We start from the raw sequence: 27873 nt of genomic DNA on the forward strand, positions 1-27873 counted from the left end.
TTTTTGAGGTTAATCTTACTTATAAGTAAGACCTATAAGGCGGCAATGGTGACCCGTTCAGCAGGGAATGCGCATGTCTGTACGCATGAAGGCGCCAAATCTAGATGAAGACAATGCAAGTAACGACCTCCATCCCGATTTGAGAATTTTTCCCAGGTAAGCTAGCTAAATGTTTTTAAACGAAGCTAATTGTCATTTTGATTGAGTATTTTTAGGGGGGTCATAAATAAAGTAGTGGTGGGACTTTAACGCGTTAATTTCGATTAATTAATTACAGGAAAATTAATGCACTAAAAAAATTAACGCATTTAACGGACGAGACACTTTTGCACCGTGGAATGTTTCTCAGTGCGCGAGTTCCGGGCATACAGATTATGGACACACAATAAGATGATCATGATGGAGATGACTGAAGAGGCTACGCTGGTGGATGGGAAATTTAAATATAAGAAACTTTCAGATGGAAGTACAAACAAAAATAGTGTTATTTACACTTTATGTAGGAAGGAGTTCGCTTATCACAGGAGCACTTCCACCCTTCGTTACCACCTCAATGCAAAACATGTTGCGGCTAAAGCTGGGCGTACACTGTGCGATATTTTAAATCGTGTACTCAGCTCCAGCTCAAACTGTACGACTAAATCGCAGGGAGAGTTGGCTCGTGGAGCTGCTTCAACAGTGCGATACTCTCACAAGGAGCGATTTGAATTTCAAACATGTTTGATGTTCTTGCGACGCTGCGATTTCTGATCGGGAGTTGGTCGTGAGGTGTGAATCGTTCCTCGTTTACCTGTGTAAACTATACGATGCACGACACGCGATTGAGCCGAAACGAGTGAAAAATCGGCTGAAAATGGGCCAAAAATCGCACAGTGTACGCCCTGCTTAACGCGCATGTCAGTAATGATAACTTAGCTGCTAAATGTATTCCTAGTACGATAGGGTGACCAAACGTCCGTAATTCACATCCTGTGAGGAAACGTCCTGGTTTTTAAATGACCTTCATTGGACCATTAAGATTGGATTAAACTTTCGCGAATGGCCGTAGCGCGCGACTCCGCACGCGTTTATACATGATGCGTCACATTATTTGTGTTGTCCGCTCTCTGTGGTCGAAGATAAATGCTTACAAGAAGCGCTGCGAATTGCGTCAACTGATGCAAGTTACGAACTACCGTCCAGGGGTGAGTTTCCCAAAACGTTCTTAGCGCCAAGTACTTCTTAACCTTGTACGTAAGAACGAGGTGACGAAGTACTTGGCACTAAGAACGTTTTGGGAAACTCACCCCAGAAAGACAATGTCGAAGAAAATCCAGCAGCTGTATGATGAGGAAAGAATTAAAACAGGTTATTGTGAAGAGTGCCACAAATGAGGCTCTGACTGGGGATCACTGGACCTCTGTTAGCAACAAGAATGATCTTGGTGTGACAGCTCATATTATAGATGATGAATCTATAGATGATGAAGATCCAGTCATTTGCTTTGAGTATGCAGAAGACCATTTCTAGGCACTATGAAGATGCCTATGTCAGAGGCCTGGGAAATTAAAGAAAGTCTACCATCTAAAATGGTATTAAAAAACATCTTCTGATTTACTTCAATTCTTCCAATATCCTGAGCAAAACTCCCTAAATTAAACAACATTTTTGGTCAGAATTTCCAATGTTCTGAACTGTTTTCTGCACACTACACATATATTGGTCTTCGTAGTAGACTGGTGGAAAAATAAACAAGATGTTGAAGTTTATGATTACGTTCATTGATTCATTCATCATTCAAACTTAAATTAATATTTCTCATGTTAAATACTGAAATGCGATTAAAATGCGATTAATTTCGATTAATTAATTACAAAGCTTCCGATTAATTCGATTAATTTTTTTAATCGCGTCCCACCCCTAAAATAAAGGAAATAAAACTTTTTCTGATGCAGGGGGACTGTCTTTATTTTAGATAAACCATTGTAGTACTCTAGTTTGGTCTCGGTCTCAGGGTGAGGTGGACTCGGAGACTGGACGAAACTGACCGAGTTCTCTGTATGAGGTGAAGTTAATTAGAAATTGAACTTTTCCGCTTTCTGATGCTGGTCAGCAGGCAGTATGGCTTTATAATTCTCCTTTTCAAATAAAATATTTCGTTTAAAGTCTATTTCATAATTCTCTTTCACTGGGAGAGAAATAAAGATAGTGACAGACTAGCTAACGTTAGTGACAGGCCAGCTAACACACTAATGCTACTGGGGAGTTTCTACAGTTATACTGGGGTGCATAGGCTCTCTGAAAGTTAGCAATGTCCATATAGTCAGACGTATACATGTGTAATATCGGATCAGCCCAGAATTCCCAGATTGGTGCATACCTAAGTGTGCACTTTTCTCTCAGTTTATTCACTTTAAAAACATATATTGTGTGCACCATTGCTCAGGTGTAGTTTTTGCCTTTACAGCTGTAATCGATGTTCAACAAACACTAACTGGCTTTGTTAACAAAGATTGTTCACATTTATCTGTGTCCTTATCAAATTTTTGCATTAATATCTGTTATGTTTTTTTCTAGTGTTCATGAAGTGGCACTGCAAATCCTGTAGCACTGTTCTTCCTAAAAATGGTGATCTTTTGAAACATTATTGATTACAACATGACTCTCTTGGTCGCCACAAGTCTCAGCCGTGCCTTTATTCTGATTGCCCATGCTCTTTTAAGACACTGAGTGCACTTCGTTCACATTTGTCAAGACAACATGCCTCAGTTGATTACAAAGGAGTAAAGGAGGCCCTTTTTCATGTCAAAATTGTGGTGCAAGTAGGTTTTCAACAGAAAGTGATTTTTTTACCCACCTTGGGCGTCATCTAAAGTGTCTGGAAACTGTTGACTGCGTGTTTAATCACTGTGATTTCTAGACAAATGTGTATGGCACTTTTTCTGCCCACAAAAGCAGAAAACATACTCCTCATTCCGTTGATGATTTTAAACCAGTTGTCTTACAAAGGAGTGTACATTCAGTTCATGTTGGTCTGAGCAACACAAGTCAGGATGAGGAAGATGGAGACTGTAATTATTTGTCAGTTGTTGAGGAAAAGGACTGCCCATCAAATCTTGCTTTGAGAAAATTTGGATCAGTGCTCCTAAAATTGGAAACTACATTTCATGTTTCAGTCAAGTGCATAGACCAGTCCATCCATCCATCCATTATCTGAACCGCTTAATCCCGCTAGTTGGGGTCACGGGGGGGCTGGAGCCAATCCCAACATCTCCGGGCGAAGGCAGGGTACACCATGGGCAGGTCGCCAGTCCACCGCATGGCCAACACACACGCACGCACTCACACCTACGGGCAATTTAGCATGATCAATCAACCTAACACGCACATCTTTGGACTGTGGGAGGAAACCGGAGTACCCGGAGGAAACCCACGCAGGCGCAGGGAGAACATGCAAATGGTTGAAGATATTTAGTTTATTTCTGCTGTTGACTCAACTGAGACATTTAAAGATATGATTGAAAATACTTTGCAAAAACATAATTGTCCTGTTGATGCTTCAGTAATCACAGACTTGGCAAATGAGCTATATGAATGCAACTTCTTAAGCAGAGCTTTAGGAACTGGTGGTCCTTTTTCAACTTCATACAAGAGAAGAGAATATTATAAAGAAAACTTCAACATTGTGGAACCTGTGGAATACATCATTGATGCTAGGAAAAAAAATACATTCCAGTATGTTCCCATTCTCAAGTCTTTGTCCCAGTTGTTGAATGACAAGGATATATTTCATAGAGCTGTTGAAGGCTTTGCAGCTTCCAAAGTGATGTCCCCCAATTGAGGTCCTATTTTGATGGTACATATTTCAGACAAAATGAGTTGCTATCTGGTGGAGAATTAAAAATTTCATTGATATTGTACGTTGATGATTTAATCCACTTGGCACAGCACGTAAGAAGTATAAAACTACAGCAGTTTACTGGGCGTTGGGCAACATACCCTTTCAGCAGGGAAACATCAGCCTACTCTATAAGGATGCGGAGTTTGGTGATTTTTTTTTCCTTGACCACAACAGCAGATCTTAAAGACAAAGACACTGTCAAAGTAGTTCTTGTTGAGCCTTTGTATATAACTTTATCAGAAACTCACACGGCAGGTCCTGTCTCTACTGGTGCATATCCAACCAGTGAGCAGATATGTAATGTTGCTGAGGCATTAATACAAAAGCATCCATGCTTGAAGGAACCAGGTTCATTCTCTGGGTTGTATGGATGGCAAACAAGGCTAAAATATAAGATAGGAAATTACAGGTCTAAATTGAGAAGACTGGGATGTCCAGAGCTTGTCGTCAACTCCGCCTCCAACAAGACAGCAGCAGCGAAAGGGGTCAAAAAACCACGTAAAGCAGTGGTTAATTCCCATCATAATATCGAAGACAGGAAGTGGTGAATGAAAACCCTGCCATAGAAGATATTTTTCATAGATGGCCAGCTTTGTTTGAAGCTATTCAGGTATCTGCTGTATGAGTGTGTGCTAATTGTAACACTATTCCATAAAGTCCACTATATTAATATTTTTTATGTAATTTAATGGTTACAAATCACTTAGGAACGAAATCCCATATTCACAAGTACTGTTAATTAATGTTAATTAATTTACTTAATGGTACATAATTGCTAGTTGCTTATTAATCCATTTATGAACCATTAAAAAACCCTATACAGTTACCCTTAATGTGAAATGGGACTGCTAATATCACTTATATTGCCATAATAAAAAAAATCTAATTATTGATTTTTTCCCCCTTCATAATTGTTTGTAGATAAAGGAAGAAATCAAAAGAATTACAACCATTGAACTGGAAGCAACACACACACAGTGAGGCTCCTGACTTTGTTCCGTGCTAAAGGAGGTGCTGCTGGACGGAAGATGGGTCACCTTCTAGATGTTTTGAAGCAGGTATTATGGTGGTTGACAGACTGACATGCTGCCAAATTTGCAGGTTGTACAGGTATTAGAGACCCTTTTAGAGCTAGATCCTTTCATAAACATACAAATAATATTAATTTGAGTAATACTACTAAAAACATACATGATTGGTGTAAAAAGAGTCCCAAACTTTACCATTTTGAATTGGAAACATGTTATTTTTGAATTGTTGCACTGCCCGTGCTGTCTTTTACAGAGTGGTGAACCCCCCTCTATAATTCTGCAAAACTCATTCTCTCTGGGATTCTTTATTTATATTCAATCATTGCCAATTAAACAAATATTTGGTTTGAGAGATGTTGCTGGAATAAAATTCAACATGGGCATTAAACAAACAAAAACAGTATAATATTTATATTAAATATGTGTTTTAAATTATTTGTACATTGTTGCATTCTGTTTTTATTGATATTTGGGACAAAGACTTTTGCCATGATGAGCCTAATACACAAATCAAGGAACCTCAAATATTTTGTGCAAAAATGTATTTATTCCATAATGTTTGACTCCATCAGCGCTGAGTGGTATGGTATTTCATTTGGTATGGCAATTAAAATGTATCCAACAGTGTGCGTTTCATAATACCATTACAGTATGTAATGAGAAGACGCAGGCCAAAATTCAGCTGTGTGGTTTAGACATGTAAATGTTTCTCTTTTTTCATTAATAGGATGAGACTACTGAAATGCACAGAGACGTGGTGATCCGCTGCTTAATAGTGTACTTCTCTGAAAATGTTGATGATCTCATTAAGGATTACCATGTAAGTAAATGTACAACAAGAGATTTTTGCTTGTGTACCGGGTGTGTCATTTTTGGACATGGGTGTGGTGAGCTTGACATACCTTGGAACAAAGTTGAATAACTTTTCAATACTTGCATGGAATTACTCCATTTTTTCTATGTTGTCAGAAAAGACCTTAGTGAATTATATTTTATATTCTAGAACTTGATTTGAATAACTATGTGAATATACATACTGCTAAATTTCAAGTTCAAGCTCAATTTTTTTTGTTCTTCTGTATTAGAAGCTCTCAAATAAAACCAAAATTATGGAAATTTAAGCCTGGGAGATTAATCAATATGTTGGCCCATCTGTCTACTTCAGTTTGAGCCCTGAATGATCATTTTCCTATATGTACAACTTGAGATAACCAGTGTTGAAGTGTACTAGTACCATTCACTCAAAATGAATGAAATTTTTTACATTTTTGCAGTATAAGGTTAACTTAACAAATCAGTAAGCGATTGGTTAAGGCAGCGTTATGGTTGCCAATCAGATCCAGTGTTTTTACACGTGTGCCGAAGCACACCAAGTGACACACGACCAGAGGTGGGTAGAGTATTCAACAATTTTACTCAAGTAGAAGTACTGTTACTTGAACCAAATGTTACTCAAGTAAAAGTATGCATCCAAAAATTTACTTGAGTAAAAGTAAAAAAGTACTTTGATAAAAGCTACTCAAGTAGTGAGTAAATGCTTGAGTACTGTCTCATGTCAATAAATGACATAATGGGAAATGGAATTACTGGAAACAGTGACTTTTAATGATAACAAAAATAATTTATTATAAATATGTATTTTTGTTTGTTCCTAATTATTAGGCCTGTGTAACTTTAATGTGTTCCACAAAGGCACAAACTGGTGAGACTGTTAGCCAATACGTGTAGCTACAACTTGACGCCAACTGAATCAATTTGTAGCAAACTTAATCATCATATATTGCTAGTATTGCAATATATATTTAGTATTGCACTGCGTTACATTTAATAATTACATCATACAAACGTTATGCCTCAGGATATAGCATTACACAAAATTATACATACGGCAAACTTATCGCATCGTGTTTCCTCAGATTTGAACTTGAGTTCTTGTAGGCTGAAATGTCCACACATTTGGCAGACACAACTGACAGCGCATTAACTGTCTTTTTACACGTTTGTAATATAAACATTGGCTGTATGTGAGGTCAGGGATGCTCGGTAGGTTTTTCTGTCACTTTCTTGCTACCGGTGGAGAAAATTTGCGTATGTGATCACGTGACTGACCGGCTTCATTTGATTGGTCACTCATACTCAGGTGACGAGACGTTAGTCAGTTTTCTCACTGAAAAGACTAATTATTTACAAAACTAAAGTAATGGTAGAGCGCGGCGGAAATCCGATTGTAACGGAGTAAAAGTCGCGTTTTTCTCAGCACATATTTACTCAAGTAAAAGTAGAAGTCTTTCATATTAAAACTACTCTTACAAGTACATTTTTGTCCAAAAAGCTACTTGAGTAAATGTAACGGAGTAAATGTAATGCGTTCCTACCCACCTCTGCACACGACACAAACGGAGAAGAGTCAGGAGCAAACAAAAGAAAAATTTGCATTTTCAAGGTGGCGATATAAACATTATTTAAGAAAATACTTGAAGTTCCTGAATGTCTACCAGACTGGGTATTTTATTTATTTAATTAAGAATAGAGGTTTTATTGTTAAGTACTTCTGTTGTGAACAAACCAGTTGCAGGCATGAAAATCTGTCACCTTTCGGCGAAATTCGCCGTTTTGAAGTTGAAAAGGGCGACCTATGTGTTGGGAGATATTTTATAGATATATATTATCATATTGACTTTATAAGCAAACAGAGCACTTCCGAAATCGGCAATTTCAATGACACAGTGGCCAGCAATTTCAGCCCAGGGCCATCATAGAGGCCAAATTGCGTTCAGTCATACGAACGTTCTTCATTCATGTTGTGATGCAGGACCTAGTGCTGTCTACACCGGGGACAAGGCAGAAGAGCGTACATTTACCACTACATTTACCAGATCGTACATTTATCTCTAAATTTACCAGATCATACATTTCCCAGTGGATTTAATTGGTTGATTAATGGATTCAATCTTTTTCATATTTTGCGTTAAAACAAAGTTACTGCCGTTCGCTACAGTGTTGAACACTGTCAGAGCTAGCCACAAGCTCTTGTGATAAATAGGTAGATAGATGGGCCTATTAAGTTCGTGTCAACCACATGTAGTTAACGGTGACATAAAATAACAAACAAGATTTTTTTTTTCTTTTCTAGTGTCTCTGTAGTTCTAACTGGTGAATCCAGGGATGTGTGAGGATGATATTCGCTGAAAAGGTTGAAGATGAAGTTGTAAACTCTTGTCATTTGAGTCTACCCTGTGCTTTAGCCCCTGTTCGAAAATAAAAACACGTGAACCCTGGTATTTTTGCACTCATTTTTGCCGCTGATGTATTTATTGGTTCATTAAGACGTAATGGTTTTGACTGAGCCATTTGGAATGGCGAAAGCAGGTTTCTCGCGTATACGGATCTGCCTCCATCCATTGACAAAACAGCTCAATATTGTTCAGCGCGACATTATCGTGAGAGAAGTCAACAGGGAAGACTGCGTTTCAATGGACTACTCTTCTTACTCGCACCTCTCGAAGTTAAAATCTTTTTTTTTATCTCTGAATCTGACAGTGTCTGAATGTCATGTCTGACATGTATTATGGTTAGTATCTCTATGTTCAATGGTTCAATTATTATTGTTCACTTCTTAATAAAATATGGACAGCACAAGATGCATGTGATGTGTGAGTGAACAAAGCTGGTTGTATATAGGGTGGCCACTTTTCAGTATTGCTTTAATTGCTTTAATTTTTATTAATTTTGGTATTTTTTATTATTATGGACTTGATTTTATAATCCATATATATATTAGGGTTGCCACCTGTCCCTGTTTTCACGTCGCTGTTCCGGTTTTCCCGGGTTGTCCCGGTTGTCCTTCTTTTTAATATTCGGTCCCGGCAAAAATATCATTTAATGTCCCGGTTTTCACTAGGTTAGTTCAAACGACTATTTAGACTGTTTCTGCACACTTAAAATCCATCTTTTTCTCGCTGTGTCCATTTTACACCCCCGGTAACATTTTACGTGTGATAGATAGATAGATCTATATGGGTAACATTTTACGTGTGATAGATAGATAGATCTATATATATATATATATATATATATATATATATATATATATATATATATATATATATATATATATATTAGATATAGATCTATCTATCTAGGTTGTTTATAGCAAGGTTCTTCAAATCTTGTCCTGGGGGGCTGTGTCCAGCACAGTGTCAAACACCTAGTTAACTTGCCCATTAACAGATGAATGGAACCAGATGTATTAAGCAGGAAAATACCAAAACTGCTACACATGGTTCCATGACAAAAATTTAACAACGGTTTATTTGATTGCCTCAGAATTACTACATAAATTGTGCTCACACATTTGCATGATGCATACCCATGTTTACAGTATGTTTTCTTGTTCAAATGTTCAAAGTGACAATATATAAACATTTTCTACAGAGACCCTGTATACTTTTAATGTAAAATTACTGCTTATTAACGGAATGTAACATATGGGAAGCAAATAAAACATAGTATTAATGTTCCATATCCTTTTTACACTTTAGAAAGAGTTTTTTTTTTTCTCCCAACATGTTAAATTCAGTAAATAAATATAGATTTAGCTTAAACTCATGAGTTGCAAAATTTGACTCTTTTTTCAATTCAGGATCAGCATTTTGGAAGCAAAGTGCAAGGAAAATATTTGCTGTGAAGGAAGAAGACTTACTGCAGTTACAAGCAAGTAAAAAGAGAAGACTGAGGTACAATATTATCTTTTAACTTCAGGAAATACATATCTAGATGTATATTGTTCTATGTAAAGACTGGCTGTGACCAAAATGGGTCCTTATTTATGTTTTAGGGCACTATTGAGTACGTCAGAGTGTACGAATCAAAAAGTGTAATTGGAATGTGATTTTGAGGACATGAGTGACTCCCTCAATGCATCATGATTTATAGTAAATATTGTAGCATACTACATCTGCTAAACTTTTCCCAAAAGTTCAGCAACAAACAGCAGAGCAAACAGATCGAACAGCAAAACCTCCAGTGTTGCCAAATTATTACACTGGTGTTCAGGTAAAACGTATTTAAAATCTTCCAAAATACAAGGAACACTGTCCAGAAACAAAACAGCAGATGTTCTGCACATCAGCAATATTACAGAATTTATTCCAACATGGCCTTAAAATGACATTATTTTATTTTAAGGATGTACAGAGCAGAATTACAAAAAAGGGACATTTATTAAAGGACAAATAATTTAACTGCATATCAGTATTATTTTTGTGCTTAATGCACTTTGATTTGACACATGACCCTATATGCAAACAGCAGGACTAACTATGTCTCTGCCAGGTCAGCTGTCTAGAACATGGATTAATCAAATTTGCCACACCACTTTTAACACAGCATGTTTGAGGGAATAGGGATCGATTTTGGTCACAGCCAAAGTCAAGAGATTCACATTGATTTACAACTTTAATTTCTTTGTATGTGTTATGTCATGAATATGAGTGCTTTGGAAGATACTATGAGTTATGAAGACTACATTTACTTATGGACTTAGATTTAGATCAATCAAAAATAGCACATTAGATGCCTTGGATCAATGGAAGTAACAACAGATAATTGTGTGTATACAAATGTCTGGATTCAAAATGGTAATTTGATCATTTGGTTGTATATTATGCTTGTTTTTAAGTCGTCGAGACGATACCGGCCTTGATTGTGTTTTCGAACACATCGAAGAGGTGGTGCTTGCAGCTCAGGGTCTTAAAGGAGTCTCCAGTGCAATAAAGGAACTGCAAGTGTTGGCAAATTCCAACTGGAGAACAGACATGTGTCTGACACAGGCCCAAGCAGCAGCAGTTAGAGATGCCTTTGCATGTGTCATCTGCAGAAGTAATTTGTTTTATATTTTTTTCCTTTGAAAATCTGTGTTGCTTGTAACTCAGTTTTATCCCCCTTAACACCCCAAAGCCTAATATATACATAAAGGTACCTATCACAGCACCCACATTAATGGGGGAACTGTGATCAAACTGTACAAACACAAACTTAAGTATGAATTAAAGTTAATAAAAGCGCAGTGCTGTTCAGTGGGTAATCTGACAGTTTAGCTTATGTAATATGCTGCAATAATTTACTATAGATCATGAATCATTGTGGCAGTAAATCATGCACTCAATCACTTTCCATTTACTTTACAATTTGGACACTCAAAGAAAAAGGGCTGACATACTAAATAGTGCCCTAAAACATAAATGGGTAATGAGTAAAAAAAAAAAATTACTTTACAATGACTTATTTAGCAGTGATTGAGTTTTTAAGGATGAAAAGGTCCCCAGGTCAGCTAATCTAAACAACCACAGATGTACATAGAGTAAATAAACTGCTGTTGCTATTGACATGCCTCTGTCTACTTGTACTGATATCATGCAGCTAAGTTTGGTCTTTACTGATGTCCATTATTACTGTGGTTTATAAAACTCTTCTGAATTGGATTTGCAGGTGTCATGGCAGATCCCATCGTCTCATCATGCTGCCAAAGCCTTATTGGTTGCAGGATCTGCATTGAGGAGTGGCAGATAACTTCTGCCACTTGCCCAAAGTGTCGCGCTGATGACTTCAGTGTAAACACACACAGACTCAATGGCCTGTCTGAAGCTTTGGATGCGCTACGAAACATACTCGGAGGCTAATACTCTGCACAGTATGTGCCCATTTGCATAATTGTTAATTTGCTAATTTGCTTAAATGTTTGTTTCATTGCATAACGTGCAGTCGGTTGTTAAAGCACCTTTTGATGTGTTTATTTTTTAAATATGGTGTTAGATTGACTTTGTATAATACTCAGGGTTCAAGGCTGTGTAATCTTTATTTTGTTTACTCAGGGTTCAATGCTTTGAAAATTTACAAGTAAAATGTGCAACTTTACACTGATACAATACTTGTGCTTTTGACATTTTAAAGCAATAAAAGTTTTTGTCAAGTTATTAAACAGACTGTTTAAGATCAATATACAGGGTGAGTCAAAGGTTGCAGGACACCCTTTTGACAGAAGTCAGCGATAATGAAAATGACAGCAGAATACTCCAGCAGGCATTCAGGCTGAGTGGTTATCTTTTAGGCTACTCCTTTATACACACAAAGTTAAGTTATTTTTCTCAGGCATATCTTTGGGTTACATTCAAGAGGTGCAACACGGCATCTTGTAAGGGAGTATAGTCATTGTTTACTACATGATTAAGAAGAAGAGAGATGTCAGGGTAATTCTCTGCAAAGTCCAGTTCTGCGCGACACCTATCTTCCTCAGATGAAAATGGGTCATTTCCAAAAACAGGCACCCTAGTCAGCGAGGAACCAAACTCTTGTTCATACATGCTTGCGACAACATTCGAGGTGGGGAGCAACTCTGGAGAAATTTTAGCTGGACAACCATCTGCAGCAAGTTCATTGGGTATCCCACAAACTAAAAATAAGAAAATGTATTAACAAATAATGCATCAATCAATGCTGTTTATGTTGTACAGTTATGCTAATAAGTTTGCAATGGCCAGGGGGTAGTAAGCAAGCAAACAGTGTGAGTTTTTTTTTTTTTTTTTTTTTTGACAAGCCAGGCTAAGTTTGCCCAAATGTGGTACCATGAAAGAAAGTTTACACTCATATACATTTGGACTTGCTCCATACCTGGAAGCATTTAGGCTTAGCTCATTCACTACTATTGGACAAACCATATGATGTCATAGGCATACTCTTTGGCTAATGTAAGGTAGGCTTACTCAAATAAGTGTGCCTTTTATAAGCTTGCTTTGTGGAATAGCCTTTAGGTCAAATTACATTTTTTTTTGAATTTCTAAGTAGAAGTAAGTTTATCAATGTATCTACTTTATCATTGTTGGAGCATATTGTTTAGCATACCTGGGATTCTGTGTGCATTCCATGACTGCACCACTCTGCTTAATCCAATTTGGCTTACTTGGCATGTCAGGTTTGAAATGCAGAATTTAGTTACACTGTCTTCCATACTGATGACTTCCTGGTCCAGCATGTGTACCAGGGCCTGCTTCAGTGGATAGTTCACTCGACAGTTAACTTCAGGCCATAGCCTTTCCACTCGAAGATTCTATTAATGACAAAAATACAAATACCACAGTTCCTGTTTAAATGCTTTCAGTTTATTCTAAGGAAAAACATTGTCAGAATCAGTCTGTCATTTTTTATTATATCAGTTATACTGTTGGTCAGTAGCACAAAAACTTTACCCTTGATGATGTTGTTTGGAGATATGGTGGCCTGCTGAGGTTGTGTCTGTGTCCTGACAGCATTTCTTGCATGTACAGGCACATGAAGAACTCCCTGCCATGATCAACTCTGAGCTGATCCCACATCCCGTACTTGACAACTGCAGATCTAAAGTAAAATAATGTGCATATGGTTGCACTGAACTGATTAAGTAAGGACGATGTGTTGAAATCAATTAACCAATTATGAGAACAACACTGGGTGTGATTGGATTCACCTGTAAACTTCCTCATAAATCACAAGGTTGTTTTTCACTGGCATGGTGGCATTACCAACAATTTTGCTGCTGTAGCCATCAACTGCCAAAACATGTGTCACTCCAAACATTACAAGCTTCTCATTTTGATCAAGGTGAAGTTTGTGACCCATATACTCAGTGTGATAAGGAACTGGATTTAGGTTACGAGCACCCTAAAGAAAATGTAAATATTATGATTAATGCAGGCTCCCATTTTTGTCACACTACACCACAATATTCACATAACATTTTTAACACAAGGGAATTATGATGTTCAACCCCAATTTTGTTGAATGAAAGGTAAATAAATGTAAAAAAAAAAAACAACGAAAAAAATGATTCACATCTCAGATGTACTCACAATAAAACATGTTAGGTGTGTGTTCTATTAGTACATGGGTTAAAGTTCTCCGTCACTACGACGGATTTCCGTCATTTGATTTTTTGGGGGGGGAAATTCCGTCAATTCATAATAAACCACACACGCGCGTGCTATTTGTTTTGTGGCCGAAATATGATCTCACTGGCGCTCATCAGCGCTGGATGTATATATATGTATATAATCGAGGGTCCGCGCGCCGAAAATGACGTAATCGCGGTGGCTCTCGCGCTGGCGATTCGCGAGGTTGTGCACCTCTCGAATTTTGTAAGTTCGCACGCGCCGCGCTTCAGCCCAATGAACTAATCATTAAATATTCATTTGTTCATTCATTTTGAATATTATAGTGTCATGTCCATACTATAAAGTGACTAAATTTCTATTTTTATTTGAATTTGTAGTGAAATATAGAAGTTATGGTTATTTATACTGAAGAATCTCTCCACCGATCACAGGCTGTGTTCGAAATAGACTACTACATACTGGATACTGCATACTGGACTCAGTATATACTGGATACTGCATACTGGTCCTCGTAGTAGTATGCAGTACAGTTTCCAGTATGCGACAAAAGCAAAGCACACTACGGGGTCACGTGAACGTAGCGTTGCATGATGGGATGCAGTACACCACAAAGATAGCTCTGTTTGCGTACTGGAATATTTTGCGGCAGTAGTAGGTCATCCGGGTATGTTTCACGTACTGGAAATTTTCATTTTGGTCACATACTGCATACGACATACTGATTTGCCGCTCGATCAGTATGCCAGTAGTATGTAGTAGACTATTTCTAACACAGCCATAGACTTTTCTTCATTTAGCTTTAATACAGTCGGAGAAAATAGGCACATTTCTTCCATTTAAAATGTCAACTTTTTAATTTCTAAACCAATTTAACATGGATGGTGTTGTTCTGTTTGTATTTAAAAGCTCTATCCAGTGGTGTGATTTAATTTGCCATTTTTGGATATTAAATTTTTTTGTAACATAACTACTTAAAGCAGGTAATCTTACGGCTTATGTTTTTGCGATAGTGAATCTGATAAAAACAAGAGAGCTTCATACCTTTTAAAACTCACCAGGATTCACAAAATTTGACTTGATCTTTAAATAATTTTCTGGAAGAGCAGCCCCAGATAACTCCATTATATAAACATTTATGTACATTTATTGCTCAGGTGTTGTATTTTGTTGCTTCATAGATTCTCTCTTCTGTCCTTACTCAGGCTGTTTAGATAAATATACTTTATAAATGTGTTTATTTTGTAGAATTAGGTAAAAGAGGCCTTGTCCCAACTACACCAAAATGTCCGTAATTTACATTTACGGCACTTGGCAGACGCTCTTATCCAGAGCGACTTACATTTTTCTCATTTTTATACAAGTGAGCAATTGAGGGTTAAGGGTCTTGCTCAGGGGCATCTCAGTCATGACCTCTGGTCTGGGAATCGAACCCACGACCCTCCGGTCACAAGACCAGTTCCCTAATGTAACATTGTAATAAAGTTATAATTACACAAAATTCTCCTTTTAATTCAACCTTTATATGTGCTGGCCAGTTATCTTGGGAAGCCCCGCCCTTTCGCTCTGCTTTAAAGTCTCCTCCCCTCACTTTACCTTAGTCCTGTTTATCCCCTCTGTGGAGCATTGTAATTCTGCATTGTATGAGGAAGTAGGTATTGTAAATTACTCCATATCATATCCACTAATTACAGTTCTATACAGATAGCTAACATTACACAGTGTGTCTGTCCGCTAAAGCAGCGGAGTGAGTTATTACTTTTATCCCTTTTTATATGAGGAGAGAGCAGAGAAGAGGCAGGAGCACCTATCCAGCATTAAAGGTTGGATTGTTCTTTTGCCAGGTATGCATGATTTTGTATGTAGACATGTATAATTCTGTAATGTGTGGGCTATGCTAAGGTAGCAGAGTATAGCGGTCATATTGCTGTTGTATGTGTCTGTACAGTTCGTAATGAAGAGTCAATGTTTTATTGTTATAGTTGCATGTAGTTTAGTCCTGTTTATCCCCTCTGTGGAGCATTGTAATTCTGCATTGTATGAGGAGAGAGCAGAGAAGAGGCAGGAGCACCTATCCAGCATTAAAGGTTGGATTGTTCTTTTGCCAGAATTAAAGAATAACGAAACACAACGCAGACTGTTTGGTGATTGTGGTAGCACGACAGACATCCACCGGTTACACTAACCGCCAGGCCATGATAATTACTGGGATTGTCTTTTGCCAGGAAAAATTTTCAGTCAAATGAAAATTTCTTACTTTAACCCATGGACGAGAGCCAGGGAAGTTGGGGTTCGGTGTTGTGCATCTTCTGAGTTCGCGACGACGAGGAAAGTACTTCAGACCGGTAGTGTTACGGTTTCTATTACGGGATATGAGCTCCAACGCGCGCCACCAAACTTAAATGCAAGCTTGCAAACAACGTTAAGAGTGCACTCTTAAAAGCTCTAAAACTATACAAAAAGGCCGGAGATAATTTGTGTTTGGGGTTTCGTGTTATGTTTAGCATTTCATTAATACACAATTCTAAAAGTACATTATTGTGTGGATATCATTTCTTTGTTGTACACTATATTTGGTTACTGTGGGAAACCTCTCTAGAATCACTTAAGTTCCTAGACACAGTTTATACACATTGGAATGTCTCTTTCACCACAGTGAGATTACACATTGAAGGGAACCTATATTAGGTGGTATCTTATAGCGAGCTGAGTGGTGAAAGGGTTACAAATATATTAAAATAAAATTAAAAAAAAGAGGGGGGGGGGGGGTAATGGGAGTGGGCCCAGGTTTAATGGTCATGGTTCGCTACTGATATATACAGTACACACACACACACACACACACACACACACACACACACACACACACACATATATATATATATATATATATATATATATATATATATATATATATATATATATATATATATATACATATATACATATTTTTCTCAGGTATTGTGCATAATTGGGTTATAGGAATTGCTTATTGTCTTTTTCCTCAGGTGATGTGTATATTCAGGGATAATAATGACTTTGCATAATTGTTGGGTATCATATGACTTTCGTCTAGTGGTTTTTCCAGCTTAGAGTACCTTGTGTTCAGGACTATCTATACTACCTTGGAGATTCCAAGCAACTACGTAGCAGTTTTGTAAGTCACTCTGGATAAGAGCGTCTGCTAAATGCCATAAATGTAAATGTAAATGTAAATATTGAAGTAGACGATACCTTGTATTTATTGTTTGTTTCTGTGCTTTTAAGCAAGCACTTCCCCAATCAGCCTCATCAATTTTCTCTTTAATGTCCACCTCCCATGCGTTAAGTCGATCTGACACTGATTCTGTGCTGTAAACAACCATTATTTTATAATACTTATAGATAGGTGTCCCCTCTTTTCTGGATTTTGAGTCATAGCTTCAAGTTCTTTTAGAGGTGGCAAACACATTATCTGTTTGTATCTAGAGGTTATATAACTTCTTAGCTGTAGATATTTGAAAAAGTGATTTTTAGGGATTGTATATTTTTGACACAATTGATTAAAGGACAGTAAAACACCCTCCTTGTAAAGATCCATTATTCTTTTTATACCTTTCATGTTCCATAATTTAAATCCTCCATCTTTTGCACCAGGTGTAAATTGTTTATTGCCCCAGATAGGTGTGAATTGAGACAATTCAAGCCGTTGTCCCATATGTTCATGTGCAGAATGCCAAATCGACACCGTATTTTTCAGAAAGGGATTTTGTGTACAACTTTTTAGTGTCCTGGCATCGGATAAGTATAGATCTGAACTCAATGGTAAGTTCGGGATGGATTCTTGTTCAATATCAACCCAGGCAGGTGGTGTTTCCACAGTAAAATAGAATGAGGCTGCGGTTAGCTGGGCTGCCATGTAATACCATTTAAAGTTTGGTAGTTGGAGACTTCCCCTCTCATAAGGTAAGTACAATAGCTTAAGGCGGAGCCTAGCTTTCCTATTATTCCAGATAAATTGTGATATTGATTTATTAACCATGTCATAAAAGGATTTTGATAATGGCAATGGGAGTGTTTGAAAATAAAATAAAAATTGAGGCAAAATTTTCATTTTGATTAAATTTATTTGTCCTGAGAGAAAATATGCTTCTTTCAGATCTCACCCCTTTGTCTTAATCGTCTCCTGTCTGTCAACCCCTGGTGGGGCAACCAGTGTGATGGTTGCCCACATTTGCATGCCCAGCACCTCTGTCCTTTGTTTGTATATCCTCTGTCCTTTGTTGTATATCCTTTGATGTCTTAACCCTAAGGTGCAACTACCCAACCAAATGTAGATTGTACCTTCATTCCCAATTTACCCCCCCCCCCCCCTTAAACTCCTCGTCTTCCTCCACAATGTATAAAAGGCTTCCCACATAGACCCCAGTAGAACTGGTCATGATCCACCTTATGCTCTGTGTGTCAATAAACTTGTCAACACTGAAGCCGTCTCCTGACTCCTGAATCTGATTCCTGAAGGCCGAATTTCTAACAACTTGGTGCTGTGACCTGGATGGCATGCTGAAACCTACTTGGTGAGTAAACGCCATTTCGAACTAAAGAGAAATTCTGGTTTATAAGACAGATGAGTCAGTAAAGTTTAGCCTCTTTGGAAAGGATTTGTACCCATTGTTACTGAAGCTGTAACTGTTACCACCTGCTTCCAAAAGAAGTTTACTGTTTGTCACTGATAAAACCTAGTGTTTGTGGCTGTTATCCTCTCTGCTCCTGAGAGATGTTTGTATTTTGTCATTGATAAAACCTAGCGTTTGTGGCTGTTTTTGTTTCATTTATGGTTTGTCACTGATAAAACCTAGTGTTTGTGGCTGTTATCCTCTCTTTCTGAGAGAAGTTTGTTTTGCTGCTGATAAAACCTAGTGTTTGTGGCTGTTATCCTCTCTTCCTGAGAGAAGTTTGTTTTGCCGCTGATAAAACCTAGTGTTTGTGGCTGTTATCCTCTCTTTCTGAGGGAAGTTTTGTTTTTGCCACTGATAAAACCTAGTGATTGTGGCTGTTTTTGTTTTTGTTTGTTTGGTTGTTTGTCACTAGTCGCCTCACCATGTTCTCAAATGGCCAGACTGCTCAGTCAAATGGTAATAGTTCCTGGAAACCACTTAACTATAGGAAGAGCACACTAGTTAAGGGTGGGATTGAAATGCCCCAGTGGTCTGACTCTGAATTTGAAATGGTAATTGGCAATATAGTCAAAAAACATGTTAATGAGCAAAAAAGGTCCGAGTACTTTTCTTGCAAAGGTTTTCCTACTGAGAATGTATGGTCTGTTACTGATTGCAAGACAGCTTTGGGCTATGGTATCAAACATGACTCACTGAAGGAGTGTCTTTTTGTTCTAAAACAATACTGGGGGTATAAACTTAGGCACCTTGAGGAAAAGCTAGAGGAAGCTGAGGGGAAAATCCTAGAAGTAACTAGCGAGTGTAAAAGGCATAAAACATCTGCACTAAATGCCCAAATTACATGTAAAAAGCTCCAGCAATCACTGACCAAGGTTAAACAGTTATATGCTAACTGCAAACCTAAGCGCCAGTGTCGACCTCCAGCTGTTGCTCCTCCTCCAGGTCTGCCATGCTACACAGAGGATGAAAATCCTCCGATGTTGGCTAGGTTGTATCCAGACTTAGATGCGTTCCACTCGGATGGATCAGAATCCTCACTCTCTGATGAGGATTCTGAACCTCCTAGCAATACTGTACTCAGATGAGACCAATTACAATCAGGTCTGCTGAGGTCCTCAATAAGACTGGTGAAGTCAAGGTGACAAGGGTCCAGATTGGCCACATCCCTTTGGATGCAGCTACACTGGACAGATTGTCTAAAGAGTTTAAACATCCAAGGGAAATGGGTCTTGATTTCATTGACCTTATGGAAAAGAAGAGAAACCTGTATTCACAAGACAACTGACTGGGGGCAAATAACCAACTGTAAGCAAAGGAAGGGTGAATCAGCTATGGACTATTGTGAGCGGTTTGAAAGAGTTCCTTCGTCATTGTGGCATTGAATCTTACAGTATGACAGTATTGATTGCACTACTGAGGGTCCACACTTTGGACAACTGGTCGACTCACTACGACCAGATCTTAGACAAGCTATAGTGACAGCTGTTCCAAATTGGCGTAAAGTTAAATGGAGTGAGCTTAAAAGTGAACTAGACAGATTGGACCTTGATCTAGAGCCAGGACATGTTTCTGCCTCTATACATGTCCTACAAGACAGTGGTTCTGGTGCAATCCCCCATCATAAGTTTACTAACCAGAAAAATGAGTGTCACTATTGTCATAAAACTGGGCATTTTGCATGGGACTGTCGTAAGAAACGGGCAGTTATAAAAGCCATGCAAGGACAAGAGACAGACATTCTGAGGGGTTTTCACAAGGGGATACAATAGAGAATCCCTTTCAGGGCGTTTCACCAGAAGAATTATCCATGCTAATCAAGGCAGTGCAAGGATTTACAGAGGTGTCGACATCTCCTCCTGCCCCCTCGCATGGCATTTCACCAGAACAATTGTCCATGCTGACCAAGGCATTGCAAGGATGTACACAGGTGTCAACTTTTCCTTCTGCCCCAGCTTTAAACTAATTTTTGTGCCATTAATTTTGAGAACTGTCTTTTTGTTGATGTTCAAATGAGGGAACATGATTTTTCTTTTCTTGTAGATACAGGAGCTCAGGTCATTACTTTATCTGAAACTGCTTACTTACATAGATGTGAAGGCTCTTCTTGATTTTTTGGCTAGCAAAAGACACAAGGCCAGTCATGATAAAGCTCAGTTGTGTTGTCCTGGTGTGCAATGTTTGGGACAGTGGGTTACCCAGGGTTCTAGGGGAATTTTGCCTGTAAGAGGTTCAGCAATCAATGCAATGTTGCTACCAACCACAGTGCATAAATTGCGAGCTTTCTTAGGCCTCTGCAACTACTGCAGACCCTGGATAGATTCTTATGCTGTGATTTCACAACCACTATACGATCTGCTTAAAGGTAATCCTGGGCAACACGATCCATCTTGTACACACAGACGACACAACCACTGCTTTTGTAAATTTGAAATCAGCCCTGATATCTGCACCAGCTCATGGCCTTTGTAATCCAATCAAGCCTTTCACTATTTGTGCATGAAGACTGTGGTTTTATGACATCCTGCCTGACTCAGGAACATGGTGGAATACAGCTTCCAGTAGCTTATCACTCAGCTAAGTTAGATGCTGTGGAATGTGGAATGGGTCCATGTTTAAGAGCAGTACAGGCAGCTCAGAACCAGGTCCGTAGTGCTTGGGGCAAACCTGCTGAAGGTGGCCATACAATAATTCCAGGTCAATGGGTAATGGTGAGGAGACATGACAAACAATCTCTAGAATCCAGATTCATGTTTCCCATTGTAAGGTCGTGCCTGCTCCTCAGAAATAAACTTGAGGGTCAGCAAAAGAGGAGGTGGGTGATGTACAGAGCCTCATGGAAGAACTATGATTTCTATTATAATGGGGGTTACCCATGAGGTGAAGACATCACAACACTGTGCATCGCCATAACAGCCTTCTCTAAGGGACAGACAGTGGGGAGCAGCATGATGTGACAGTAGAATAAAACTTTTGATGATGAACAGATCACTGCGTATGCCTTTGTGTGTTTTACAGAACCACAGCAGATACGGTGATCCCATCTGCTCCAACCACCGCATTGACATCTGGATGATTTCCTAACTCCTCAAAAACATCTGCACAACGAGGACAAGATTTTCTGCATCCTGTCCAAAATTCACTGTGGACTTCACTAGGACGACACCAATGGACACATCTCAATCATCCTCAGTGACCTCTGAAATTTGCATGACCAAGTATCAAACATGAACAGTTCTGACACCTGGTTACACGGACTTCTTGGGCCTTTCTGGCATAACATTGCAGAGATAAGCCTTGTTCTACTTTGTACAGTCATATCAGTTATTGTTGTTTTTTTTGTTTGTGATTTCTCTTACTATATGTTTTCTATTTGTAGTTATGGGGCTGGTGGGGCAACCAGTGTGATGGTTGCCCACATTTGCATGCCCAGCACCTCTGTCCTTTGTTTGTATAGCCTCTGTCCTTTGTTGTATATCCTTTGATGTCTTAACCCTAAGGTGCAACTACCCAACCAAATGTAGATTGTACCTTCATTTCCAATTTACCCCCCCCCCCCCCCCCCCCCTTAAACTCCTCGTCTTCCTCCACAATGTATAACAGGCTTCCCACATAGACCCCAGTAGAACTGGTCTTGATCCACCTTATGCTCTGTGTGTCAATAAACTTGTCAACACTGAAGCCGTCCAGTCTCCTGACTCCTGAATCTGATTCCTGAAGGCCGAATTTCTAACAGTCCGATCATAGATATTGGCAATGTAGACCAGTGATTTAGTCTGTCAGCAACTCTCTCTAACAGAGGATCATAATTGGATGGAATTATTTTATTTATATCTGGGGTTATATTCACTCCCAAATATCTAAAACCATCTGTTGTTGTTGCAAATGGGGTGTTTAATATTGGTTTATCCCTCTCTTCTTTGTTGAGGAACATTAACACTGATTTGGAGGTCTTAATTTTATATCCTGAAAAGCTTCCATTCCAAACTGTTCTATTAATGTAATCAATTTAGGTATGCTAATTTTCAAGTTTGACAAGAAAAAATTTATATCATCAGCAAACAGAGAAATACGATGGTCTGTCTGCCCAATTCTAATACCCTGTATTCCTGTATGTGCTTGTATAGCAATGGCCAGGGGTTCAATTGCTAATGTAAATAATTGTGGTGATAGTGGACAGCCCTGTCGAGTAGATCTCTCCAGCTTAAAGGGTTCTGAGATGTTAATAGTTAGTTAGGACCTCAACTGTTGGGTTTGTATATAGTAGTTTAATCCACCTAAGAAAAGTATCTCCCAGACCGTATCTTGGAAGTACGTCAGACAAGTAATTCCATTCAATCCTATCGAATGCTTGATAGACATCTACCGATAGTATTGCTGTATCTGTCGCATTATGTTTCTCATAAAGTATATTTAGCAGTCTTCTTATATTATGGTAACCCTGTCTTTTTTGTATAAAGCCTTGCTGATCTCCATTGATTAGTTGAGGAAGGTATTTATCCAACCTTTTTGACAGTGCCTTATGTTGCGCTTTAACCTTTTCTTACCTTAGCGCAGCGTGTTCGTTGATTGCAAAAGAAAACATTACCAGTCTTGTCTTTAGCCTTTTATTAAAAAATACACATAGGCCTATTAATTAATACAGAGATCTCTGGAGAGCTCACATTACCTAATCATGTCACCCCTTGTGCAGCTCTGAAGCTGTCTGCTCTCTTCACCATTATATATGCTTTCCTTCCTAAACATAGGAACTGCACATTCCATAGTTCAACCTACAGCTGTCTCTATTCTGGAAGAGAAGAGGTCTTACTACCTGGCCTTACCACATAAGGTCACAGTGAGCCTCCTCTTACACATCCCATTTTTAGCCTACTGCAAACGCATGGAGTATTGGAAGTGTCACACAAGCGCTTAACCGTCATTCTTACTAACAAACAACTTGATCAATAATATAATGTAAGCAAAACATATAGTGATTAATATTAGAGATTTGATTAATACTTTATGACTTCTCAAAATATATATGAATTATGATAAGCTGTTGATTCAATACTGTAATGTAAACACACTATGAAGGGATTAAGATGAAAATCACAACACTTACATAAAATTTTTGTGTTGCATCCCATTAAGCTAATAGGTCTATAAGAGGTACATTCATGTGGGGATTTATTTGGTTTCAATATGAGTGTAATTAAGGCTAGCCTGAGTGAGTCTGGGAGTGTTCCTTTATTGAGTGATTCTTCATACATATCCAGAAGTGGTTTGACAAGTTGATTACCAAATATCTTATAGAACTCTATTGATAAACCATCTGGCCCTGGTGCTTTACCGCTATTCATATCCCTTATAGCATTAGAGAGCTCTTCTGTTGTTAGTGGATTATCAAGTGTTGTTTGTTCATTTTCTGGTATCTTCTGAAATTGTAATCGGTCTAGAAAAGTGCCCTGTTCCTCCCTGTTCTCTGCACATTCCGATTTGTATGTTTAAAAAAGTTTTTAAAAGTCTCGAAAGTTGTTATTTATCTCATGTGGATCTGTAGCTAGTTTGCCAGATGCTGACATTATGCTTGTAATTGTTCTCTCCGTCTGCATTTTTTAAACTCTCCAAGCCAGTAATTTACTTGGCTTTTCCCCTTGGTTATAGTAGGATTGTTTAGTCCATATTAATTTTTTGGTTATATTGTCAGACGTTAATTTATCATATTTTGCTCTTAGGATGGAAATATTTAATAGTTTTTCAGTATTGTTATCCTTGTAGAATTCCTTTTCTAGTTTTTTTATTTGATTGTCCAATGTGTGTAATTTATTATTATTTTGCTTTGTTTTGGAGCCCTTATAACTAATAATTTCCCCTCTTATATAAGCTTTGAATGCTTCCAATCTCGTGCTGGCTGTAGTTTCATTTTTGTTTAATTCAAAATATTGTTTAATGCAGTTTCCTATGAATTTAACAAATGCAGGATCTTGTAACAAATATGTTTGTAGCCTCTATCTCCAAGAATGTTCCAGTCTACACAACAGAATTTCCATAGATACCGCTGCATGGTCACTTATTACTATACTATTGTATCTGCATCGTTTGACCAAGGGTTGTAATTCCACTGATATCAGGAAATAATCAATTTGTGAATGGGTTTTGTGTGCACTTGAATAGCAGGAGTATTCCCTGTCATTAGGGTTCCGCACCCTCCAAACATCTACAAATTTCAGATCGTTCATGTAGTTGATCAGTACTTTCCTAGTCTGAGCATGGGTCGCATCAGTTTGAGTAGATCTATCCAAGATTGGATTTATAGTGCAATTAAAGTTTCCCCCAATAACACAAAGCCCATTCAAGGTAGACACCGTGAGAAACAGATTTTCAAAAAAGGATGGGTCATCTTCATTTGGCCCATAAACATTTACAAAATAATTTTTTTGTGTCAGAGTATCTCCCTGTACAATAATGTATCTCCCAAATGGATCTTGTATAGTTTTTTTTAAACTTGGAATGGTATTGATCTATGTATGAGAACAGTGACACCTCTTGTACCGGTTTTATGTGAGGCACAGAGCACCTGACCTGGCCATCTTTTAGTCAAAGACTGTATCTCTGTGTAAATCAGGTGCGTTACTTGTAGGAAAACAATTTTAGATTTAAGATATTTTATCCTAGTCATCACTTGCTTAAGCTTAGATAGCTTTCTTGTTCCTCAGACATTCCAGCTAACAATTTCAATTCCCAATTTACTTTGATTCATTATCTCCGTAAAATGTCAAGCCTTTGACATTGAGAGAAGAGAAGAAAAAAAAGTAGATATAAAAGGTAAAGCTGATGTGAACACATAAATAAGACCTTATCCAGTAACAAACATAGAACCTACCCAAAACCCTCTTTTCCCCCCCAGAATGCACACTGAGTGTTCATTATCAGACACCTCAACACTTTACCTAAATTAAGTGTGCGCCCACCCACCTATAAAAAAAGAAACTAAGGAATGTTGATCCACAACTCTTGGGGAGCAATTAGTCAACCGGATAGGACTTTCCCCTTCAAACTAACCTGTCAGGGTTGGATCCAGGCACGTGCCTCCTGCCGCCACTAGGCGGAGCCCGCGAGCTGGTACCAGGGGCAATCAAGCCCGATAGGTTACACCTGTTCGGCTGCCTATTTAAAGCAGGCGACTTCAGCAACGCATTGCTGAAGTTGTCTGTTGTCACGTACTCTTACAGCCTAAGCCAAGTTCTCTCATCTTCTTACTACTCTCTCTTGTTACTCTCTTTCTCTCGTTTTTCCCCTGAGTGTTCTCAGGTTGGTTTTGTTTTTTTCTTCTCCCTCTGTTCTTCGTCGGCTGTCCTCCAGTGTTCTGGTTGACAGTCTGGCAGGTAACCTGGTAAGAAGCCGTAGGTCTTGTACCTAAGCTTCGTCTTCTGTTTTGTGTATATTTCTCCTTTCTTTCTGACACGTTGAGGTTTTCTCCGTGTGATTTTCGTTCTCCTGTTTTTTCCCTATTTAGACGCATTGTAATTCGTTCCGCGTGTTTTTTGTTTGTTCACTTACCTGTCCAGTACACGTCGAGTTTCCTCCGTGTCATTCTTCTGTTTCCCGTTGAGTTTTTTATATTTTTTGTTTTGTTTTTCCCGCATCCGCGGAGGTTTCAGTTGGCTGTCTTTTGCCGTTTCATTTTGGTTAGCGTTTGGGTTCTCACCACGTTAAAAAACCCAACGCGTCACCGCCGTGATCGGCGGCAGCGCGTTACAGAACAACTTCAGCCTGTTATGGACCCAGCTAACCCAGCCGCCGACGACATGCGAAACGCCCTTGCCATACAAGGGCAGGCTATCGGCAGGCACGAGCAGGCGTTGCAGGAGATTCACACCCAGCTCCAGACTATCGCTCTCGCTGTCCAAAAACCTGATCCGCCTGCTGCGGCTCCCAGCCCTCTGGTTTCCCCCGGGGCTGTTGGGCTGCCTGCTGACTCTCGTGCTGAGCCCGCATTGCCCGCTCCGGCGCGTTATAACGGGGATCCCAACGAGTGTAGGGGGTTTTTGTTACAGTGTTCTCTTATCTTTGAGCAACAACCGTCCCGTTTTCCCACCGAACGTGCTAAAGTGGCTTATGTTATGGCGTTACTCTCGGGGAAAGCGTTACGGTGGGCTACACCGGTATGGGAGAACCAGCCGGAGCTCTGTTCCTCATACGAACGGTTTTCTCGGGCTATGCGGCAGGCGTTTTTTCATCCTGCTTCAGGGGGTATGGTCGCTTCCAAGCTGTTACGTTTGCGACAGGGCAGATCTACCGTGGCGGAATACTCCCTGGACTTCCGCACACTGGCGGCAGAAAGTGATTGGGGTTCGGAGGCGCTGGGGGCCGTTTACATAGAAGGCTTGAGCGAAGAGATCAAGGACGAACTGTCCCTCAGGGAGCCTCCTAGCGGTCTGGACGACGCTATAGACCTCACCATTAGAATAGACAATCGGTTGAGGGACCGTAAACAACACCGCCGTTTGTTCACTTCGCCCAGTGTTAAGGCAGTATCCCCTGTGCGTAAGACCACACACGAGGAGGGCGCGTCATCGGAACAGCCCATGCAATTAGGGCACACTCGTCTCTCCCGTCAGGAGAGACAAAGCCGCATACGAGAGGGCAAGTGTCTTTATTGCGGCAGGGCTAACCACCGTATCGCCGAGTGTCCTGAGTTACAGGGAAGGGCAGACCCGTCGGTGAACGGGGTTGCACCGACGGGTCATGGCACTTATTTCCCCGCATGCGGACTGATGCCTCATGTAGTGGTGTCATGGAGGGGTTCTGATGAACATCGGGTCCTGGCTCTCGTTGACTCAGGGGCCTCTGGTAATTTCATAGACACCGCTCTCGTAGCCTCACTCTCCATACCTCTGGTTCCACTAGAAAAACCCATCTCTGTATCCGCTGTGGACGGTAGGCTGCTCACTTCCGGGGATATAACCCACCAAACCGTCCCTCTGAACATTTCTATAGGGAACCACCACGAAACTCTCACCCCCTATGTCATCGCTGCACCCAAACTACAGCTGATCCTAGGTTTTCCCTGGCTCCAACGCCACAACCCCGACGTAGATTGGCTTAATCTGTCCATTAACCGTTGGAGTAAGGTCTGTGAACAGTCGTGCTTGGCGCCCCACTGCAGCAAAACCGGGGAGAGCCAAGAAAAGATAGCGTTCATAGAAAAGGTTCCTGCTGTCTACCACGACCTCAAAGACGTCTTTAGCAAACGCAAAGCAGGCTTCCTACCCCCGCATAGAGCCTGCGATATCGCTATCAACCTCCTGCCCGGTACTACTCCCCCTAGGGGGCGTTTGTTTTCCCTAGCTTTGCCTGAACGCAAGGCTATGGAGACCTACATACAGGAGGCGCTCGCGGCT

The 27873-nt window shown here is 39.5% G+C and overlaps 1 protein-coding gene and 1 long non-coding RNA gene across 2 annotated transcripts in view; one reads left to right on the forward strand and one right to left on the reverse strand.

Moving 5' to 3' along the window:
* On the forward strand, positions 1–11871 carry LOC143490106 (uncharacterized). The gene is made up of 7 exons (XR_013124883.1): positions 1–156; positions 2557–4490; positions 4802–4938; positions 5639–5731; positions 9554–9647; positions 10592–10791; positions 11401–11871. It is a non-coding gene; the product is annotated as an uncharacterized LOC143490106 (long non-coding RNA).
* LOC143490090 (uncharacterized) overlaps positions 11750–27873 on the reverse strand; it is a 22770-nt gene continuing 6646 nt past the window's right edge. The window contains exons 2-5 of the mRNA XM_076988803.1: positions 13412–13605; positions 13155–13302; positions 12811–13015; positions 11750–12361 (exon numbers count right to left, since the gene is read on the reverse strand). Coding sequence (XP_076844918.1) covers positions 12057–12361; positions 12811–13015; positions 13155–13302; positions 13412–13563 — 810 coding nt within the window. The 5' untranslated portion in view covers positions 13564–13605 and the 3' untranslated portion in view covers positions 11750–12056. The remainder of the gene's footprint in view (positions 12362–12810; positions 13016–13154; positions 13303–13411; positions 13606–27873) is intronic.

The sequence above is a fragment of the Brachyhypopomus gauderio genome, chromosome 2, assembly GCF_052324685.1.
Source record: "Brachyhypopomus gauderio isolate BG-103 chromosome 2, BGAUD_0.2, whole genome shotgun sequence".
Taxonomy (NCBI): Eukaryota; Metazoa; Chordata; class Actinopteri; order Gymnotiformes; family Hypopomidae; genus Brachyhypopomus; species Brachyhypopomus gauderio.